Below are 22,067 nucleotides of genomic sequence, written 5' to 3'. Positions count from 1 at the left end.
GAGGACGACGTCGGCCGCCTCGATGGCCACGTCAGTGCCCGTGCCGATGGCAATGCCCACGTCAGCCTGTGCCAGGGCTGGGGAGTCGTTCACGCCGTCGCCCACCATGGCCACTCTCTTCCCCTGGTTCTGCAGCTCCTGGACCTTGGCCACCTTGTGAGAAGGCAGCACCTCCGCAAAGACTTTGTTGATGCCGACCTGGAAGGAAAGGGAAACAGCACTCGATAAAGAAGTAAGTACGCAATAACATCCGGTGTTGCCAGGGGGCAGCAGCAGGAGCAGAAACCCAGGAGCCACCCCACCCTACCCCACAGCAAGCCCTGCAGATTCCGGGGCACACAGCAAACAAGCACCCCCAACTCCCATCCCAGTGCCACCCCCACACCCCACCTTCCCAGTGCTCCTCTCCACATGCTGACCCGGTGACCTCTCCAAAGCAGCCGTCATTGGCACCTGCGGGTGGTGCCATGCTACCTGCTTGGTCCTGCAAAGGGCTCTTCTCTTTCCCCAGCCTTCCCCATTCTGACTGGGGACCACCCCTGACTCAGGCCTCCCCTCCCCTGGAAGGTGTCCCTGTCTGCCAGGCTGAGGGTTAGGCTGGCAGCCCCCTGTACACAGTTTACACTCGCCTCTGGGTCACCCTCCCGACAGAACTGTGAACTCCCGGGGGGCCATGCTCTCAATGCAGCTTAGTGAGTGCTTGCTGAATGCCTGAATGAGCTTTAACCAGGGAAAGTGGGTACTCTTAGAAGGACGGCTAAGACAGGTGCCACTGCTCCCCTCTAAGAACCAAGTCATTTTCAAAAGCAGACAGCTTTACCCACATTTCCCGAAGGGCTGGTATATAACTGCCAGGAGTCTGCACTGGAGCTGTCCCCACACAGTGGGCCAGGCAGGCAGGCAGCCATGCTGCCCTTGTGGTGCAAACTCAGAGCCAAGCACAGAGGGAGACCTGCTGGGACCCAGGAGCCAGCTGGTGTGGTGTGAGAAGAGCTGGGCGGCAAAACACTCCCTTAGCATAAAGGCTGCAAGAGTGTTTATCGCAGCCCTAAAGCGGTGGTCTTTCTTCCTCACTGCAGTCTGGGAAGTAGAGAACACCATAACTGCTTCTCTGGGACTGCAGCCGGCCGTGCAGAAATGATAGCACCCAGGCTCCAGCGGATGTGGCTTTTGGGGCAGCAGCAAGGTGGTCCCCTGTGGGCTCGGAGCAGATCAGAGCACGTGGAGAGGAAAGCCCCGGTGGAGAGAAAAGACCAGAGCAAAGCTGAGTGCTCCATGCACTGCTGCTGTTGTTGCTGAGTTGCTCAGTCGTGTGACCGACTCTTTTATGACTCCATGGACTGTATCTCGCCAGGCTCCTCTGTCCAGGGGATTCTCCAGGCAAGAATACTGGAGTGGGTTGCCATTTCCTTCTCCAGGGGACCTTCCCAACCCAAGGATCGAAGCTGCATCTTCTGCACTGGCAGGCCGACTCTTTACCACTGAGTCACCTTTCCTCCAACTGTTTCTGCCAGCTTAAAATCGCCTGTAATTTCCGAGCTGGGAGACACGCCAGCCCCTGGGCCGCACCTGGGTGGCGATGGCCCTGGCTGTCTTGCGGTTGTCCCCGGTGATGAGCACCACATCCACGCCCATGCTCTTCAGCGTGTGCACGGCCAGGGCGGCCTCCTGCTTGACCGAGTCCGCAATGGCGATCATACCGCACAGCACACCTGCCGGAGACACCGTGGGTGAGCACGTGCCAGAGCCTGGGCAGCTGAGGAGCAAGGAAGACTCGGCAGCCAGGAACAGCGTCCCTAACACCATGTCACAGGCCAAAACAAAACGCCAGATCATACAACAGGATGCACAGTTTTGAATTTGCTTTTTAAACTTATATACATGTCCAGATGCACACAAAAGTCTGGAAGGACTATCAGAGAGTTGACAGAGGCTCCCTGAGGGGTGGGATAATGAGGGATATTCCATTTTTTACCAAGTTCTTAGAATTTTCCACATTGTCTGTAAGGAACATCTATTGCTTTGTGGAGTGCCTGACTCATAATAACTCAATAACTGTTAGCTGTTAAAACATGAGATATACAACAAATGCTCCTTAAAAAGTGACAAATGTCCAAACAGCTAGGAAATCCATCCCTCCTTTCTGTCTCTTCCTACAGAAAACACTTGTGTAGAGTTTTGTTTTTAATGACTCTAGAGACTGACACAGGAAGGTGTGCGAGAGCTGAGGCGTGATGGAGAAACGAGAGTGAAGGTGTATAAGAGGCATTTTTAATTGAGTCAATTCCAGCTCTTGAGCTGAGGGGGCGGTGGGTTTAAAGGACTCGGGAGAAGGAGAAAATAGAACTAAAAATAACAGAGAGGAACTTTTTTTTTTTTAAAGGAAGCCTCGATTTCTGCCTGACGTCTCCAGCTTCCCTCAAGAGCAGAGGGCAGGGGAGGGGGGTGGTACCATCGATGGCCACCAGGATGGCCGTCTGGCCCTTCGTCTCGTGGTCGGTCATGGCGTCTCGGACGTCGCTGGTAACGGTCAGGCCGTTGCGCCTCATCCATTCCCGGTTTCCGATCAGCACAGAGAAGGTCTGCGTGGCCGCATCTGCTCGAAAGAGGGTGCAGTTATTCCCACAGAGCCCAAGGTCACCGTGCTATGCTGTGCTATGCTAAGTCGCTTCAGTCATGTCTGATTCTGTGCGACCCCATAGACAGCAGCCCACCAGGCTCGCCCGTCCCTGGGATTCTCCAGGCAAGAACACTGGAGTGGGTTGCCATTTCCTTCTCCAATGCATGAAAGAGAAAAGTGAAAGTGAAGTTGCTCAGTCGTGTCCGACTCTTAGCGACCCCATGGACTGCAGCCTACTAGCCTCCTCTGTCCATAGATTTTCCAGGCAAGAGTACTGGAGTGGGGTGCCAATGCCACGGGATCCTTCTCGTAGCAAAATGTCCACTTGGTGGTTCTGGAAAAACCACAACCTGGAAAGCGCCTCTCGACACCAGCATTGAAGGACAGGGGGGAAACCAATTAGCATGCAGAACCGTGGTGTGAATTAAGGTGTGTGAAGGTGTTACAAACACATTAAATACCACGCAGTGTACCTACTGGCCTTTAGAGGTATCTGTTGCCGTTTCTAAAGGGATTAGAGCAGTTAATTATGTGTTCGGCACCAAAAGCAAGAATTGACTAGACTCCTCTCTGGCTCAGTACAGATGATGCAAGGTGAACCAGCCAACCAGCAGCCCATGTGTGTGAAACACTGTGAGGCTCACCTCCTAAAAGGCCAGGCGAGCCCTGCACCTGTCACCTCAACTCAGACGACACTGACAGGCAGGTCCCTGGAAGGCAGAGGAAAGGTCATCAGGGGCTCTAAATGGCTAGAAGGTGGGTAACAATAAAATCTAAATCAAGATTTAACTACTAATATACTTAAAAGCAAAAACTCAACCTGGGTTTTTTTGGTTGGAGGCTTTGGTTCCACTCTTATGTTGATGGCTAGCAAGCCACTCTTTAAATAACCAAGGCCATTATTCAAAAAGCAGCTGCCCCTCCAGTGTCCGCTCTTCCTTAGGCAGACCATTTCCACCCTCTGTCCCTGACTGCTGCTACCTTTGTAAATACATCACATCTCATCAGAGCCAACCACGTGGCAGTTTCCTGGTTAGCAAGAACAAAAGGACTCCCATTGGTCTACCCTGTAGCTGATGAGAAGCAAGACTGGCCTGGGATAAGAAAAAGGAGACTTGAGATTAGGGGGCAGGTAAGCAAACTCCAACTCCTTGGAAAAGACCCTGATGCTGGGAAAGATTGAAGGCAGGAGGAGAAGGGGATGACAGAGGATGAGATGGTTGGATGGCATCACTGACTCAAAGGACATGAGTTTGAGCAAGCTCAGGGAGAGATGGTGAAGGACAGGGAGGCTGGCGTGCTGCGGTCCATGGGGTCGCAGAGTTGGACACGACTGAGCGACTGAACAACAACAAAAAGCAAACTCTGTGAATTTTAAGTCATACGCCACTTTTGTCTGCCATTAGCATCAAGCCACATCAGAGGACATGAGAGAAGCTGCAGGCTGCCCTGGGAGGCAGATTCGTGGCACACTGGGCCCTAGGCAACCCTCTCACAGGCAGGAACCTCGGGGTGAGCCTGGCGTGGCGCCCTCTGTGGTTGGACCCAACCCCCGGCAGACGGAGCGGTGGAGACCGAAGCCAAGGATACCTGTTTCTGGGGGGTCGCTGCCGACTCTATTCAGGTGAGTGGTCAGTGGGCCTTGCAGGCGCTCGCCTTGGGCAAGGATGCTCTCCACGCTGCTGACTTTGCAGCTGATTCCACAGCCGGGCACTGCCTGGAAGTCCGTGCAGCACCCCAGGGTCTCCGTGCCGAGTTCCTGGGGGGCGCGGGGAGAGGAAGCAGAGAACAGGGGTGAGTTGAGAGGGAGTCAGGTCAGGGGTGGGATGAGGGCAGCGGGGAGAGCAGCAGCTGCTGGAAACTAAGGGAGGGACGGTGGGAGAACTTCCCAGAAAGGCAGAGAGAGAGAGACTCGAGCCAGCAGCTCTTTTTCTCTCATCTGACACAGATGCTTAAAACAGCCTTCACTCTGGCCACCTGATGTGAAGAGCCGACTCACTGGAAGAGAGCCTGATGCTGGGAAGACTGAAGGCAGGATAAGAAGGGGATGACAGAGGATGAGATGGTTGGATGGCATCACTGACCCAATGGACATGACTTTGAGCAAGCTCCAGGAGTTGGTGATGGACAGGGGAGCCTGGCATGCTGCAGTCCATGGGGTTGCAAAGAGTTAGACACAACTGAGTGACTGAACAACAAATTCTCTCCTAGAGTCTGGATGCCTGGCATCCTGGACAAGATGTGGTCCAGAAAGGAGAAAGGCCGTGCACATCAAACACTTTCAATTAAAGGCTGGGGGTGGCAAGGCTGAAGGTGCCAAAGTGGGGGAAGATTTTATTTTTGTGCTGAAAATAATTTCATAAAAACTACAGAATAGGTAAGTGGTAACTAACTCTTCTGAGGTAACTGCCCATGTACAGACCCTGGGGGGAAGGGGCAATGTGGCAGGAGAAAGGACCTGGGCTTATTCGGCTAACAGAACAGAAGGGATGCCTGGGGCGAGCTGAATCTTTCCTGAAACATCAGGAGATTGAGAGGGGAAACAGCCGAGCCCCACACAAAGGATGCAGCACGAGAGTTCTGGAAGACTCCCTGTCCAGCAAGAGTTGTCAGCTTTTCCTCAAAGCATCATGTCACCCTTCAACATTTACTGGTGATTGTACTGTCCAGACAGTTTACACGTTGTTCAGGGCGATATTCCAGCACATCCCTGGGGCCTCCGTGTTCAGATTGAAAACAGAGAACACTCACCTGGCCCTTTCGTCTGGAGAGATCAGGGTGATGGCTCGCCACTGACTGTGCCAAAAACCCACAGGCCTCTGGTCACTTCTGCTGCTTCACCTCCATCCCAGGTGTCCCCTGTGGAGTGGACTTCTCCCACTCTCGCCCCAACACCCCATCCATTTTTGTATCCCTTTGCACGAAATGCTCATAAAGGACTGAATCCGTATATCTGTCTTCCTCACTCGACCCTCAGCTCCCAGCAGGCAGAGTTTGCATCTTATTAATTAATTCTTACTGTCCTGAGCTCAGATGGTCAGGGAATGCCTAATGAATGACCCCGCACACTGAACTGCTTTGTGATCATCTGGAAACATGACAGGGGACCTGCCGCTGTGAGCTGCGTGTACCTCCCCGTCACTAGCCTCACTCCTCTTGTCTTTACTCTTTAAAATTAAGTAACTCTCGCCAGGTGGGTTGAAAGTTGATCTGTGAACTTAGTTCCCGCTTCTCCGTTCCTTGGCCACTTCAGTTTGTGCTGTGTTGAGCTTGGCTTTGGTTTCGGTTTCAGTTTCGTTTGTTCGTCCCTGCTCAGTCACTGACTCTGCGACCCCATGGACTGTAGCCCACCAGGCTCCTCTGTCCATGAGATTCTCCAGGCAAGACTAGTGCAGTGGGTTGCCATTCCCTTCTTCAGGGGATCTTCCCAAGGATTGAACCTGCGTCTCTTGCATGGCAGGCAGATTCTTTACCATCTGAGCCAATCTCTTTAAGCACACATGCCAAGGCCCCCTGCCAGAAGCAGCTGGCTTGGGGGGCCAAGGGCAGCGAGGAAGAAAGGCGTGTGTGGAGGAAGGAGCTGCGAGTCTTTCGGGGCAGCTGGTAGGAGCGGGGAGCCGGGGGGAGCGAGGGCCCAGCTACGCCCAGTCCACCTACCTCTTTACAGTATCTGGTGACTGCCACGCCCAGGGGGTGCTCGCTGCTGGCCTCTGCAGTCCCCACCACAGCGAGCACCTTCCGCAGGGGCAGCGTGGCCACGTCCACGAGCAGGAGGACCCGTGAGACTTTGGGGACCCCGTGGGTAATGGTGCCGGTTTTGTCGAACATCACGGTCTTTATCTGCCAGAAACAACCCCATTTCAGTGACCAAACACAAATGGGGCTCTCAGAGCCCTCACAAGCTCAAGGCAGAACTTCTTCTGACCCACCCCAAGCAGGTAACAACACTCCTTCACGCCCCATGTAACAGAATCCTCTATGCCCATCCCAAGGGTTAACCTCTCCTGCTGCAAAAACTTAGCTCCCTCTCTGCCCAGTTCTCAAAAAACTCCACAGGAGCTTTCACTCTGATTAACGGGAAGCGGTATGGTACCCACCCCAGACAGTAACATTGTGCAGACCTCTCCTGGTGTCATGTCAGGAGGGCAACCCTGGGGGCCTGCCCTTTCCCCTGTCCACCCTGTCTGCCAGGCCAAGCACAGTTTTCTCTGGCCTGCATCAGTGCAAAAGCCTCCAGCTCCACGTTCAAGAAAGGAAGGGCGTGTTCCCTGGCCATAATTACAAGTAACCACAGAGCCAGCCTGAGGGCCCGTCCCCCTCTGTCAGCAGCAGCCTTGCACTGGTCTCTAAGGGTCTGGGCTTGGCCACACTCGGCTACTGTGCTTAGATGGCCCGAGTCCCCCAGTCCTTGGACCCTGGACAAGGTCGGCCCTTGCTGTGCTCAGACTGCATCCTGTAGGCTCGGTTGTTCCTCATTTAGCAAACAACAGACTCCCCTTCTTGTTTCTGACTTCAACACCGTTAACGGGTCTTCCCTCAACCATTCTGGCCGGCTTTTATTCCAGCCCCCACTAGGCCACCAGGAGGATCTTCCCAGCCTGCGATCATGCAGGTGCTTGACCTCGCTTCACCCCGTTTTTTGGTTAAAACTGTGGATCCTGTTGCAGGACTAAATAAACCTGCAAGGCTCTTCAAGGCCCCTCTCTCCACCTCCTTCCTCCCTTCATCTCCTGTCAGTCTCTCACTCCATGACTGTCCTCGTTTATTTATTCAGAAAATATCTGTGGGGTGATCTCCACGTGTCAGGCTCTGGGCAAGACACTGGGGACACAATGATGGGGAAACAGCCATGGTCTCCCATCCTATGGAGTCTGGGACCGGGCACCGCGACCTCCCGAGTCCCTTCCTTGTGCTGGTCCCATGGCCACACACCCTTCCAGTGCCGTCAATGGCAGGTCCCAGACCTTCCCTGTCCACCTGTGTCAGCCCCGTCCCATCCAACACTCACACGTCTACGCTCGGGCCTCTCACACTGTCCTCACGGCACTCACACTCTACACGGCCCCTGCAGTTCACCTGCCCCAGGGCTGTCTGTCTCACTAGACTGTAAAGTCCCTCAGAGCTGGGGCCCAGCCCGGGACCCACACACAGTAAACACTCAATAGATAGCGAAGAAATAAAGGGAGGACGGAAGGCTGGGGTTGCTGGCTGAAGGGAGCTTCCTCATAGATACTGCCGCCCGCTTCTCCACCCCAAGGTCCGGGGACCCTCCCCGGAGCCCGACCACCTGGCCGTGAGCCTGGCTCTGCATGTCTGAGCTGCAGGCCCCCTGGCAAGGCCCCCGGGCCCCCGCTGCACTTCCCTCACCTGTAAAATGGACACAACCAGCCCCCGCCTCTGTGCTGTCACAGAGATTATTTATACAGCATTCAGTGCTTTAAGTGTGAACTGCTGCGGTTCCTACGTCATCCCCAGTGAGTCGTGGCTTCTGTTTTACTTAGTCAGCAGGGCTTAACGAGCCCTCTTTCAGGTTTTTCTCATTTTCAAACTCAAATTTGAATATGAAATTTAAACAAGTACTGTCTTCACTAGGACTAATTAAAAAAAAAAATGCGCAGTTGTACAGCTACAAAATCACCCCACCCGAGACCTCGAAGGGAGCACGGGGGAACCGACCTTGTGGGCCATCTCCAGGGGCTTGCCTCCCTTGATGAGGATGCCGTTCTGGGCGGCCACCCCGGTGCCCACCATGACGGCCGTGGGCGTGGCCAGGCCCAGAGAGCAGGGGCAGGCGATGCAGAGCACCGTGATGGATGTCTGGAACGCGAACCGCAGGACCACCTCTGCCTGGGAGATACCCTTGCTGGGGACCTGACGAGAGGGAAGAGATGGAGGCAGGGTGGGAGTCAGATGAGACATCACACAGAACTCTTATCACAAAAGAACGTCTCACTCTGTGATGACCTCTATGGGAACAGTATCTAAAAAAGAGTTGATATATGTATGTGTAACTGATTCACTTTGCTGTACAGTAGAACCTAGCACAACATTGTAAATCAACTATCTTCCAATAAAAATTCATTAAAAAAATAAAAAAGAGGGTGGGAAGATTTGGGAGAATGGCATTGAAACATGTAAAATACCATGTAAGAAACGAGTTGCCAGTCCAGGTTCGATGCACGATACTGGATGCTTGGGGCTAGTGCACTGGGACGACCCAGAGGGATGGTATGGGGAGGGAGGAGGGTTCAGGATGGGGAACACATGTATACCTGTGGCAGATTCATTTTGATATTTGGCAAAACTAATACAATTATGTAAAGTTTAAAAATAAAATAAAATTAGAAAAAAAATAAAATAAAAAAATAAAAAAGAACATCCCAGTGCAGTCGGGGGCTCTGAGATGGCTGGATGGTGCTGGGCTCAGGACGCATGCTATTGCATGGTTCACGTTACTGCTCCACATCCCACCTTCCCAACCTGATCTTCAGGGAAAGGCATTATGAGAGGAGAGAATTACACAAAAATCCCCAACAGGGGAAGAACACAGACTCTGGAATTGGACCATGTAGGTCCATGTCACGGCCCTGACGGTGTGTCTAGGCTTCCTCAAAACGGAGATGATAATGCCCATCTCCCAGGTTTTTGTAAGGATTAAATGAGATAATACACAGCCCATGGGGCCACAAGAGTCGGAAACGACTTAGCGACTAAACCACCACCACATATAAATACATATAAATATAAATGTACATAAGGCCACACCTGTCATAGAAAGAGAAGCTTCTGAGAAATCATAACTGTTATATTATCATTATTATTATAAAGCTTTAAAACATTATAAATTTCCAGGGAATTGACTCTAAGGTAATAGACACATGGGAACAGATACGAGGGTATTTCTCATAGTGTTTTTTCATAAAGGCAAAAAACTGGGAACAATCAATAGGGGATTGGTTAAATTGTACGTGCGGCATGCATAATGGAATATTATGTGGATGTTAAAATGATGATGTACACATATACTTATTCACATGGAAAGATATCGGTAACATTGCTGACAAAAAAACAAGCACAAAATGGCATGTGTTAATTAGTGCAAAATTATCTGCCCATATCTCTACACAGCCCTTCAACAATCCTGCAAAGATGTTCACCAAAGTATAGGGGTTTGGAGCCATCTTTATTTTCTTCTATTTTTCACCACTGTTTCCTTTATAAATCCCAAACCGCTCCCCCAAAAAAAATACAGGTCTCCTTCCCAGTTACCTGGCGACACACATTGGTATGATTATCTGCAATCTAACATCTTGAGTGATCTCAGTTTATCTTTCAAAACAGCTAGTGGCTCTGGTGAACACCTGAGAGATGCTGGAGTCACTTAATTACAGTGAAAGGTGTGTTTTCTAAATGGAGGATACAGACCACCATCTCTTCAGCTTCGATCTAGTCTTTGAAAGGCGGGATCCTAAAATAAGATACTTTAGTAAGGGTCATTCAATTTCCACAGAAACAGTTTGATTTAGGTAGAAGGGCATGGTGTTTAACCCATTGTGTGATGCTTTAGAGGTAAAGATGGGTGCTTTTTTAAAGCCAGGGATTCTTGTCAAAATCACACCTCACATTCTGAGGGAGGTGGGGTGCACTTCTGGAGGGGAACGTGACCGCTGTCCCTACAAATGATGTTCACAGAGCAGAGTAACAACAATGTCTTAAAGGAACATATAGTACCTCCAGTGCCAGCATCCTCCCTGATATCGCAGACAAAAACAAAAGAAGCGAAAGTAAGACAGAAAGGCAGGGATCAGCAGGAAGCCACCCATTCCAACTTGTTCAGGACTGAGTTTCCCACAGCCATGTGCCAACGAGATGCTTTCCCACAAAAGCCAGAATTTCTGGCGGTCATGTACCATAATAACCACTGGTAAGAAGTTCTAGGAATATAGTCACAGGCTTCTCTTATAAGCACAGAAATCTTCTTAGATGTCAGAAAGTATCTAACTTGGACATCTTTCATTTTAAGCAAGGAAATGTGAGAGACGATATAACAGCTAAGTGAATGACGTGCACCCAAGAATATATGATATGCCTCTATAGATAAAAATGTTTTTTTTTTAAATATTCATTCTGTATTTACAGTTTCTTATTTTATGGCTCTAAGGCAAAATATATATTAGACTGGGCTAAGTCTGAGATATTTTAAGAAATAAGGGAAAGTGTTGTTTCACTCACTGGGCAGTTATCAAATGCTACTCCCAGTGGGCCATCAGCTTTTTCTGTCTATCAAGATTTCTCAAACTCAGCACTACTGACATCTGGGGCCAAATAATTCTTCATTGTGGGGGCCTGTCCTGTGCACTGTTGGCTGTTCAGCTGCATTCCTGGCCTCTATTTATTAAATGCCAGTAGCCCCCCTACCTTAGTCATGACAACCAAAAACATCTTCAGACACTGTCAACCAAAATCACCCCTAGTTGGGAATCACAAATGTAAATAGTCATTTCCAAAGCAGAAAAAGTTGTTGGTTTTTTTTTGGCAGCGCCATGCAGCATACAAGACCTCAGTTCCCTGACCAGGGGGCGAACCCATGCCCCCTGCAGTGGAAGCGCTGAGTCTTAACCACTGAACCGCCAGGGAAGTCCTTGAAGCAGAAACTTTTTGTAATTTTTTGAAATTTGATAAAATTGTATTTCCGAAGACAATATTCTTCTTCCACTTTTTAAACTCAAAAACATATATTCCATTGTTTCATATATAAGGCCTAATAATTATCAAAAAGCTATTAGCATTACTCGGGAAGCTGCAAGGTTAGATTTATATGGACACAGCCAGCCAAAAAGATATTTTTCTTAAAAATGGTTAAAGAATGCTGCTGCTAAGTCACTTCAGTCGTGTCCGACTCTGTGCAGCCCCATGGACTGCAGGCTTCCAGGCTCCTCGATCCATGGGATTTTCCAGGCAAGAGTAGTGGAGTGGGGTGCCATTGCCTTCTCCGATGGTTAAAGAATATTATCATGCTATTGAAACTGCACGAAAACTCCGGGAGATGGTAAAGGACAGGGAAGCCTGGCGTGCCGTAGTCCATGGGGTTGCAAAGAGTCAGACACAATTGAGTGACTGAACAACAAAAACAATAATTGAAATCGTGACTGATGTGACCTATCTTCTACGATGAGTGCTTCATAACCTCAAAAATGGCCAGCAGTGCAAAAATGCAAATGCTTTAAGCATTACAACCGAGAGCCAACGGTGTTTGAAATTATCAGAAGGTAAAAGGTGCCTTTAGTGAATAAAAAAAAACCTGCAGGAGTCGAGTGATTGATTGATTGTCCCACCCTGGCTGAGGTTGCGCTGCCAATAAGTGAAGCAAACAAATAAGTTGTAATGGAGAATTAAAGCCCAATGAATCTAAGACATGAAAAAACAGTATTAATGGCAATTGATTATTTAAAACACAACAACCACACTGCCCACAGCATTCAACTTACAGGAAAGTATTTCTGAACAACACCAAAATCGATAAAACCGATACCAATCCATACCACCAACGTCACAGTTGAAATGATGATGATAAATGGGACAAAATATCCACTAAACCGGTCAGCCAGTTGCTGAATGGGTGCCTAGGGAAATAAAACACCAAGATCGTGGGAAGTTACAATTTCTGAAGAAATATACCGGCCATGGGTGGACAAGGGCTGGGATTCCTAGCTCCCTCATTAACTATAGTTATTAGTCAATCTCTCTAACTCAATAAAATCTGTCTGATTCTACGGGACTCTTGGAATAATTTCTAAAAGCAGGGAGCTGAAGTTATACTGCTTTTAAAATTCCTTCAGTACCTTGGACATCTGGGCCTCTTCCACTAGCTTCACAATCTGGGCCAAGGTCGTATCATTGCCCACGTGGGTGGCAGTGACGAGCACAGAGCCATGGGCGTTCATGGACCCGGCAATTACCATGCTTCCGGGCTTCTTGGTGACGGGCATGGCCTCTCCTAGAGGTGGGGAGGAGACCAACGTCACATGAGGAGCCCGATCAGTGTCCCCAGGGCCCAGGCAGGGCACTGACACCCACCCAAAGGGACCAAGTCCGCACCTGTGATGAGGGACTCGTCGGCCATGGTGTTGCCTTCTAGGACTTTCCCGTCCACGGGAAACTTGCCCCCGGGGACCACCTTGATGATGTCACCTCGTTGCACCAGCTCCATGGGCACCTGCTCCTCCCTGCAACAGAACCCGCTCAGGTTATACTCGGGGTCGCGCGGGAAGCCTGCCCCCCTGGCATGTCACCCAGGTTGGGTTCTTGACACTCCGCCAGCTTTACTCCAAGCAGTGGTCATCACTTTATCTACTGTGTCCAGACTGAGTCAATACTGTGCAGCTGCTGAGTGCCAGGCACTGTCCTAGAGCTGGGGAGACAGCTGTGAGAAGGACAGCCAAGTCCCAACCCTCGTGAAGTCAATTCTGTGGAGCAAACAGACCAGCAAGATAGTTGCAAGACTTCAACAAGTGCTATGCTGACAGCGAGCTGACTGCAGGGCTGTTTTCTGTGGTGGAGGAGGAGGAGGGAAGGGGACAGGCCTCATTTGAAGGTGACATTCCAGCTGGATGACAAGAGGACCCAACTTACAAGGAAAGAAAAGTCAAGGGGGAGGGACTTCCCTGGTGGTCCAGTGGCTAAGACTCCACCCTCCCAATGCAGGGGGGCTGGGTTCGATCCCCGGTCAGGGAACTAGATCCCACATACTGCAACTAAGAGTTCACATGCTGCAACTTTAGATCCTGTGTGCAGCAACTAAGGCCTGGTAAAGAAAAGAAAATTTAGGAGAAAAAGAACAGCTAACGCAAAGCCCTACGGAGGGATGGAAGGGGCCTTGGAGAAACAGGAAGGCTGCAGGCAGCACTAGATGGGTTTAAGTGAAACAGACAGAACCCGGACCACGTTGGGTCTTGCAGAGCAAAGTGTGGGCTTTGGATGTAAGGTTTTTAGTGGGAAAGTGACACGGGTTCACATTTTCAAGTCATGTCTCTGGCTGCTGCATGAGAACGGGCTGTAGGGGCAACAACAGAAGCTGAGAGAGGAGTCAGGCTGTGGCAGCCTCTCAAGTGAAAGATGGCCTGGGCTGAAGGTGGAGGGGAGAGAGACCCAGGAGCTTTGGGGGCACAAGGCGTTAGAAGGACGTGCAGATGCGCTGGATGCCTAAGAAAAGCAAGCATGAGCTCTTAGTTTCAGGTTGAGCAGCTGGGTGGATGAGAAGGCGTTTAATGAGATGGAGATGCCTATGAGAAGGCAGCTACAGAAGGAGGGGAACAGGAAAGGAGAGGAGATGAGGTCTTGGGTCTCACATGGTAAGCCAGAGATGCTTGCCTGACTTCCACACAGATGTGGCCAGTCCGAAGAGTTCAGTTCAGTCCAGTCGCTCATTCGTGTCTGACTCTTTGCGACCCCATGGACTGCAGCATGCCAGGCCTCCCTGTCCATCACCAACTCTGGGAGCTTACTCAAACTCATGTCTGCTGAGTCAGAGAATAGGGGTGAGGAACTGGATTTGAGCTGAGATTAGAGGTCAAACCCAGAAGCTGTCAAAATACAGACAGAATCCAAAGTCTGAAACGGTAAGAGCTTCCCCAGGAGCATGGCTGGAAGAGAGACCTCAGCCCTGGGACACCCCTTCTTAAGAGGCTGAGCAGGCGGAAGCGCCCACAGGAGGGGGCACCCACCCCACGGCATTGAATATGCGGATGTTGTGGCTGTTGACGCAACTATGTATAAAATTCATCACGCCCTACACTTGGGATTGGTGTTCTTCAGTGAAGGTAAGCGACAGCTTAATAAAAAAAGAAAGAGACAAAGTTTTAAAGGGACAGAAAGAAGGGGAAATGCTGATGAGAGGCTGACATGAGCATTAAATGAGAGCAACGGTGGGATTTGGTTCATGGACATGATTTGATGTCTCTGGCAAAAGCGATTTCAGAAACCAATGGAGGAACAAGGCAGGCTGGAGGGAGCTGAGAGACTGCAAGACGAGGAAACCAGACAGGAGCTGGAGGCAGCCTGCACAAGAAGTCCATGGACAGAGGGGCTTGGTGGGCTATAGTCCATAGGGTCACAAAGAGTCAGACACGACTGAAGTGACTTAGCAGTTAACCTTCTAAAGAAGAAAGACACTTCTCCCATTTTTATTCTTGGGCTAGTTGAACTCCTACCTCAGTATCAAGTCGAACTCATATCTCTCAGCCTGTCTAAATCCTCCAAATCTTGCGAGGCAGACCCAGCTCATGCACCATGCTCTGGGAAGCTCTGTTTGACCACCACTAGCCTTCTCCTAAGTTCCAGACAGACTACCTGTACCTCTCACTTGGCGTCTAGCACACATACACCCCCTTGAACCCTCGCTTATCTTAGTATGTAAACGCTCTGCCTGCTGAAGTGGACTTACAGGAGGGATCTTTCTGTCGTGGCTGTGCCGGCCCTCACAAGGTCCTGTACACCATGGGTGTGCAGCACACACGCTGATATAAATTGATCAGGGACTTCTGACAGTGATGATTACCTGATGATCACGTTGTCTTCACCAAGGGTCACGACGGTGGCTTCCGTGGCTTGCAGAGACATGAGTTTGGCAAGCGCTTCTGAGGTTTTGCTCTAAGAAACAACCAGAATGTGAAGTGTGAGCGAGAGTAAGCCGACCTGTGCAAACCCAGGCCATCACTCACAAGGCTGGTGTTAGAGAAGACCCTGCAAGGAAAGGCGCTCCCTTGACACAGCCCCTCCGCACATCTGCAGGCTTTCAGGATGGGTGTCACCCACTGCCCAGGGACAGAGAACTGTGCTGCCACCACCCTGAGTGTACAGGGCCACCAAGTCCTGCGAATTACATTTCAGGGGGAAGAAACAATACCCATCTGCACATCGACCATTTACTTTTAGGTTCACTCTAATTTTTTTAGGGCCCGAGTTCCATTCTTTTATAGGACACACTGACATCTGGAACAATGGTGGTAAGAACGGCATGACCCTGAGGTGGGAATGTGGATATCTAATCCAGGAAGCCACACGCTCGGTTATTTACCAAGAGACGATGCGACCTCTGACCCGAAAGCCAGGGTTCTTTCCACTGCACGCGGCGCCTGAACAAAGGCTTTTAATAATTAACCAGATTAGCTGGGATTTTAGAAGTAGCGACTGGTTTGGAGATTAGCGGCTGGGGTACCTAATTATACGTAGGTTTCATGTTTCTTCGAGTCGTGCCCTTGACGGCGTATCACGAGTAATTCTAACCACGGTGTTCAGATGAACTGAGGTTTGTGCTGCTGAGGAAAGAGCTCTGCCTTTAATCTGAGGCTGCAGTTACCTTCACCACGTGTTCCAGCCACCGCCCCAGGGCAATGAAGACGAAGAGCATGGGGGGCGTGTCAAAGAAGGTCACGGGGCTCCTCTCGGCCTTCTCGGCCACGGCCACCACCAGGATGACGAGGGAGTAGACGTAGGCGACGCTCGTGGCCAGCACGATGAGCACGTCCATGTTGGCCATCCCGTGTCTCAGAGATTTGTAGGCCTGGACATAGAAGTACCAGCCGCCGAGGAACTGGAAGGTGGTGGGGGAGAGCGACAGTCATGCGGGGCCCCTCAGGACTGCAAATACTCTCGGCTCACCCACGATGCCGACATCCCTTTGCCCTCTGTAACTGACATGTATGAAATGTACTTCCTCACTCAGAGGACTTCTGGCCACAGGAGTGGATGCTCATGGGAGACCTTTAAGACCCAGAGGACTCGACCACGTAAATGTCCATGGATGGTGGAGATGGTGAAAGAGATCACAGTGCGTGCATACTGGGCACAGTGCTATGCGGTCCCTTCTGAAGAGACTGCTGATGGGAGAGACGTACACAGTGCGTGGCTGAGTGACAAAGCCAGTTATAGATCAGTGGGTCTAGTATAAGTCTATTTCAGCTGGAAAAAAAGGCCTATGTCTGTAGTAGTGAATACATACACACACGGACATATATGCATGTAAATATGTATTTTTCCTATACAGACGAGGATCTGGGGAAAAAAACAAATCCAGCCTACAAATACTTGCCTCCAGACAGTCTTAATTCATATAAATTAATTCTAATATTCTAGTACTAAGCCTAATATTAAGTCAGGAGTTTTATTTTATATTCCAAATGGAAGGCACGTCTCCACCAGAAACACAGCTAGTTCCTGAATGTGGTCCCCAAGGTAGACAAAACACAAGGGCTGTGCCTTTTAAATTATGATTCCCCGGGACTGCATCTCGGTCATTCAAGACAAGAGATAGAAAAGCAGCAAGAGCTCCAGGGCGGTCCAGCTGCCGCTTCTGATGGCGAATTCAGTGGGAAAAAAGCAAACGCGCTACCCTGGATCACCAAGCCTTGCCTCAAAAGGGCTGCTGTTCCGGGGGAGTTTGGTCACCTGTGAACTGCCCATGAAGCCAGGTCCTTTCTCATTCCCCACGTCAGGCCCTTAGTGTCAGCCATAAGATAGAAAAAGTCAGCAACGGGCTAGGTGGTGGGGAAACAGGCAATGAAGAGGCACTTGGCTCAACCGACAGCATGCTAAGCGGACAGCACCTGCCGGCCACACGCAGGCATAACGGGCGGGTGTGCCTCCCGCCAGCCCCCGATACGCACCTGGACAAAGGTGCACAAGATAAAGAAGATGAGATTCAGGATGGACAGTCCTGGGATGACGTTGTGGTCCAGGACCGTCGACTGGGGCTCATGGCTGGGTATCAACATATAGATCATTAAACCCATGACGGGGATGCCAAACACCAGGCTGCACAGGAAAGAGTTCTTCCACCTGGAAAGCAACGCAGCAACACGGACACGTCAGGCTCCGCCTGCCCCCTGGCTTCCAGGCTGGTCCCCTCCCGAGGACTCGGGTTGAGACTTGACTCTGCCCCATGTCTGGGACAGGCCACCAAGGACTACAATGAGAGCAGCGCTCGCTCCCTACATTCGCCATCTGAGGGGACATCAAAGGTCTAAACCTCCCTGCACGGATGCTCCAGGGATGTTTAGACGTAGCCGTGGCCTGCTCGTGGCAGAAGTGGTACCTCCAATCTACAGGCGAGGCAACCAAGGCCCAGAAAAAGCTGAGCGTTCAGCCCCAAAGAGGCTGACCATCCTCAGACTATGGCCGCTACTGTTCTTTCTTTAAAACTCACACATTAAGTGCTATCCAATCTGTTAGCCATCAGCCATAGGTAGCTATTTAAATTAAAATTAAAGTGAAGTGGAATTAAAAATGTATTTGCTGAGTCACAGTGGCTGCATTTCATACTGGGCAATGCAGACATAGAGCGTTTCTGTCATAGCAGAAGGTACTGCGGGACAGTATTGTTGTAAAGGGTTAGCATTATGAGGTAAAGGCGATTAATTCAGCAGAAGGTGCTGTAGGAGGTGGCGGCGGGATGAGGGGGCAGCTTGAGGGGGCCACAGGGACCCCGATTAGCACAGAATCAGGCAGGGGAGGTACGGGGAGAACTGGCCCCATAGGCAGAGCTACAGTTCTGGTCTACCTACTGCTTTATTTCCACCTTGTGGTCCAAGTGATGAGCATTGGGGATCCTCTGGGCCAGGGAGGCACGAAAGCCAATTTCCTTGTTATCAAAAGGAGGAAACAAGAAAGAAGGCACTTGGTTAAAACAGGCATCAGGAGAAAGCAGTTTACATCTTTGGAAATGAGGTTAACCTACAACTCCCTCTGAGGACTCATGACTTCTGTCCCCACATCGCCCTACAGATGCTGCCCACAGGGATGCCTGCTCCTTCTGTCGGCAAAGGCAACGGATGCTGGGAGGTGACTGAGCCTGCCCAGAGCTGACGGATGCCGAGTTACAAGCTTGGGATTCGTGAGTAAAAGACTCCCCAGTATCAGTTGGGGAGTTGGTCAGTGGCCACTGCTCTCTGCAGGATGAAACTGAAGGTCAGAGGTCAAACCCCCGACCAAAGCCACAGCATCATCAGAAGTCCTGGATCCAGTTACAGGTCCCCCACCCCTCAGCACAGGCTCTCCTGCTGAGCAGATTGACTCCAACAGCATCTGTGGTTTTTTCAGGGATTATCTCTCCCAGTTCTTTGGCTGCCTCACTTCTCTCCTCCACCCTTCTCTGCCTTATTTGATCTGATCACTAGATTTCTGATTCCCTTTAAGAAATTACACAGAAAAAGCTGTCAGGAAATGTCCTGTCAGTCAGCGCAATAGAAAGAGGGGCCCCTGGGACTCTGATGTTGAGATTGTACGCAAAAATGTGTTACAGTAGGAGAAACAGCACGTAAGGCCATCTAAAGACAAATCCTTCGCAACTAATGCCGGCCTAGTTACATCAGGAAATGATGCCCCAGAGATGCAGGAATGGGGGCCAGACACTAGCACTATTCCCCGAGTAAGAACAAGGAGGGAGCTACAGTGAGCTGGGTAGAGGCCAGTAGGGTGTTCTAAACAGGAAGTGGGGGAGACCTTCCCTGGTGGTCCAGTGGCTAAAACTCCAAGCTCCCAAAGCAGAGGGCCTGGGTTCAATCCCTGCTCAGGGAACTAGATCCCACGTGCTACAACTAAGATTACACATGCTGCAGCTAAAAAAGGATCCCACATGCCACCACTAACACTCAGCGCTGCCAAATAAATTATCTTTTAAAATAAATAAAAAGAAACAGGAAGGGTACTGGAGATATGCTCCAAGCTCCACCTGGACACTGCCCATCATTACTGCATCCGTCAACTTCTCTCCCTCACCAGTGCCTTATCATCACTGTTCCGTAAGACCTGCGGCATGGCAGAAACTGGATGCCCACTGAGCTTGGGGCTGGGAGACCTGGGTTTGAGTACCAGGTCTTGCAACCTTTAGCTGGGTGCGGGGGATCTAAGTCCCTGAACCTCTCTGGGGGGTCGCTCTTCCTCATCTGATAAAGAAGCTGAGTTATCTACCTCTAAGATTAAGGCACTATATCAATAGCAGTAACAGTATTTGCATATCAAAGAGCTCTGCTAGGCCAGACAACAGACAATACCTCTCTTTCACACACACACACACACACACAAAGGAAAATTTAACACAACTCAAAGCCTGCTCTGAAATGTTTCATTTCATAAGCCACAGTCCCTGCTAAACTTCACCGTTAGTCGTTACGAGTTCATCTGGTTCAGTTTTGACTGTCTCGGCCCAGCCAGATCACCACTGACACTCTGATACAACACAGACCTAGGAGAGGATATGGAATGTCTATGGCAACGTGAGGAAGGAATGGAGTGGAGGTTTATGAAACTGCGTTGACCAATTTTCCAAAGGAGAAATGACTGCAAAGAAGGCCCAAATGCAGGGAAACTCTTCCCAACACCAACAGTCCTTTCATCTGCAGATACTTGGCACAGATGTAAATAATATTAAAAATTACTATTAGTCCCTTTTTTTTTTTTTGGCTGTGTTGCATGGCTCGTGGGATCTTAGTTCCTAGCCAGGGATCGAACCCAGCCAGGCCCTCCGCAGTGAGAGCGCAGCGTCCTACCCCTGGACTACCAGGGGATTCTCACAATTAGTCGACTTAACACCATGTACCAGGAATCCTGGTGATGCTGTTGTTTCTCGGGGACTACTTGAAATCAAAACAATAATGTCTTTTTCTTTTTCCTGTTGTTTAGTTGTTAAGTCGTGTCTGACTCTTGAGATCCCATGGACTGTTGCCTGTCAGGCTCCTCTGTCCATGGGATTTCCCAGGCAAGAATACTGGAGTGGGTTGCCTTTTCCTTCTCCAGGGGATCTTCCCCACCCAGGGATCAAACACACACCTCTTGCAATCCTGCATTAGCAGGTGGATTCTTGGCCAATGAGCCACCTGGGAAGCCCCCTTCACTGATTTTCAATCTCAGATTATCTGAGACTTACTAAACCCTTATAGTTTATTTTAAAATAAGTCACCTTATTTCCACGGGAAAATCTGAAGGATTTTATCAATATATTATACTAGCTGATTTTCTCCCTTTTTTTAAATTAGCTACATTTTGCTCATTTTCCTATGATGATTATAAATCACTGTTTTTAAAAACATGGGTGCAAAATTTTTTGGATGAATGACTCACCTCGATGAGTTTGACAATATCCCGCGGACCAATAATTTCAGGATCAAACTTCACGTGGGCTTTGCTGGTGGCGAGAGCCACAGAGGCGTAGGTGATGCCTTCTGTCCTCCTGAGTTTGGATTCTATGTTGTGAACACAGGAGGCGCAGGTCATCCCCGTGATCTGCAGCAAAGGATGACAAAGATCCCACTGACCTAGGGTCCAGAGGACTCCATCAATGGCATACAGGGAGCAGGTTAACAGGCAGCCACAAGAACTCTGTCCTCCTTCCCAACGTGCAAGCCCCCGAACCTCCAGTGCAAGATTTTAACCCCAGACATTCCCCAGAGGCTTCAGGATATATAACCAGTGCTCCTCCCCACCTCAGGTACAGGAGACCAATCACTAAGCAGATGGCAAGGACTGAGGCCTGGCTCCCAGCTCTGGTAACAATAGACTTTCACAGCCCTGTCCTGGTTATCCATTTCCGCCACCCCAGGCTGCGTGCACCAGTGTGAGAAAGGAATTCCAAGTGAGTCAGCCATCTGTCATCTGCATCAAGTGAGCCAGACGACTAACTCTTCTGAGTATCACTTCCCTGGTGGCTCAGATGGTAAAAGTGTCTGCCTACAATGCAGGAAACCCGGGTTCCATCCCTGGGTCAGGAAGATCCCCTGGAGAAGGAAATGGCAACCCACTTCAGCACTCTTGCCTGGAAAATCCCATGGACAGAGGAGCCTGGTAGGCTACAGTCCATGGGGTCGCAAAGAGTCGGACAGGACTGAGTGATTTCACTTCTTCACTTCTGAGCGTCAGTGGTCAGCACTTCCCAGAAAACAAATTAAATACAGACATAAAATACCTGAGCATGTGATGACAATACAAGTATCGATACCGCTTAGTGTCTTAAAAAATAACACTGCAATTTAAAAAAACAAAACATTGTTCAAAAAAATGTTTTCATCTTCCCCACTGTCTTTTTTTTTTTTTGGCCACACCACACAGCACGTGGGATCTTAGTTCCCCGCTCAGGGATGGAACCCACACCGGCTGCATTGGACGCTTGGAGTCTTAACCATTGGACCACCAGGGAAGTCCCCTCAAATGACAGTCTTGTTCTAGACTTCCCATGCCGTAGTCTGTGCAGAGACGAGCACCTCTGGACCTGGAGATTTTCAGAGGGGCCCTGCTCCTATTGCCAGCCCTGATTCCGGCTGTAACCCAGCGAGTGCTACCGTGGGCCCCTCCGCACACACCGAGGCCCGGCCAGAGCGGAGGGCTTGCTCTACAATGAACACCACTTATCAGGACCTCAAAGTGCCACTCATGTCCTCAGCACTTACTCTTCAAACAT

At 50.2% G+C, this 22,067-nt stretch overlaps 1 protein-coding gene across 1 annotated transcript in view; it reads right to left on the bottom strand.

The window, feature by feature from the left end:
* Positions 1-22,067, bottom strand: part of ATP7B (ATPase, Cu++ transporting, beta polypeptide) — a 46,994-nt gene that overhangs the window by 2,754 nt on the left and 22,173 nt on the right. Inside the window, exons 5-18 of the mRNA XM_010835666.1 lie at positions 20,735-20,896; positions 18,181-18,257; positions 17,284-17,455; positions 15,978-16,211; positions 15,177-15,268; positions 12,719-12,846; positions 12,463-12,617; positions 12,109-12,243; positions 8,297-8,491; positions 6,278-6,460; positions 4,211-4,379; positions 2,453-2,596; positions 1,570-1,712; positions 1-198 (exon numbers count right to left, since the gene is read on the bottom strand). The exon at positions 1-198 is cut by the window's left edge and continues 1 nt beyond it. Of these exons, the coding sequence (XP_010833968.1) occupies positions 1-198; positions 1,570-1,712; positions 2,453-2,596; positions 4,211-4,379; positions 6,278-6,460; positions 8,297-8,491; positions 12,109-12,243; positions 12,463-12,617; positions 12,719-12,846; positions 15,177-15,268; positions 15,978-16,211; positions 17,284-17,455; positions 18,181-18,257; positions 20,735-20,896 (2,187 nt within the window). The remainder of the gene's footprint in view (positions 199-1,569; positions 1,713-2,452; positions 2,597-4,210; positions 4,380-6,277; positions 6,461-8,296; positions 8,492-12,108; positions 12,244-12,462; positions 12,618-12,718; positions 12,847-15,176; positions 15,269-15,977; positions 16,212-17,283; positions 17,456-18,180; positions 18,258-20,734; positions 20,897-22,067) is intronic.

The sequence above is a fragment of the Bison bison genome, unplaced genomic scaffold (assembly GCF_000754665.1).
Source record: "Bison bison bison isolate TAMUID 2011002044 unplaced genomic scaffold, Bison_UMD1.0 scf7180017864048, whole genome shotgun sequence".
In the NCBI taxonomy this organism is placed as follows: Eukaryota; Metazoa; Chordata; class Mammalia; order Artiodactyla; family Bovidae; genus Bison; species Bison bison.
Note: the sequence above shows the minus strand (reverse complement) of the source record. Positions and strands in the feature narration are given on the sequence as shown.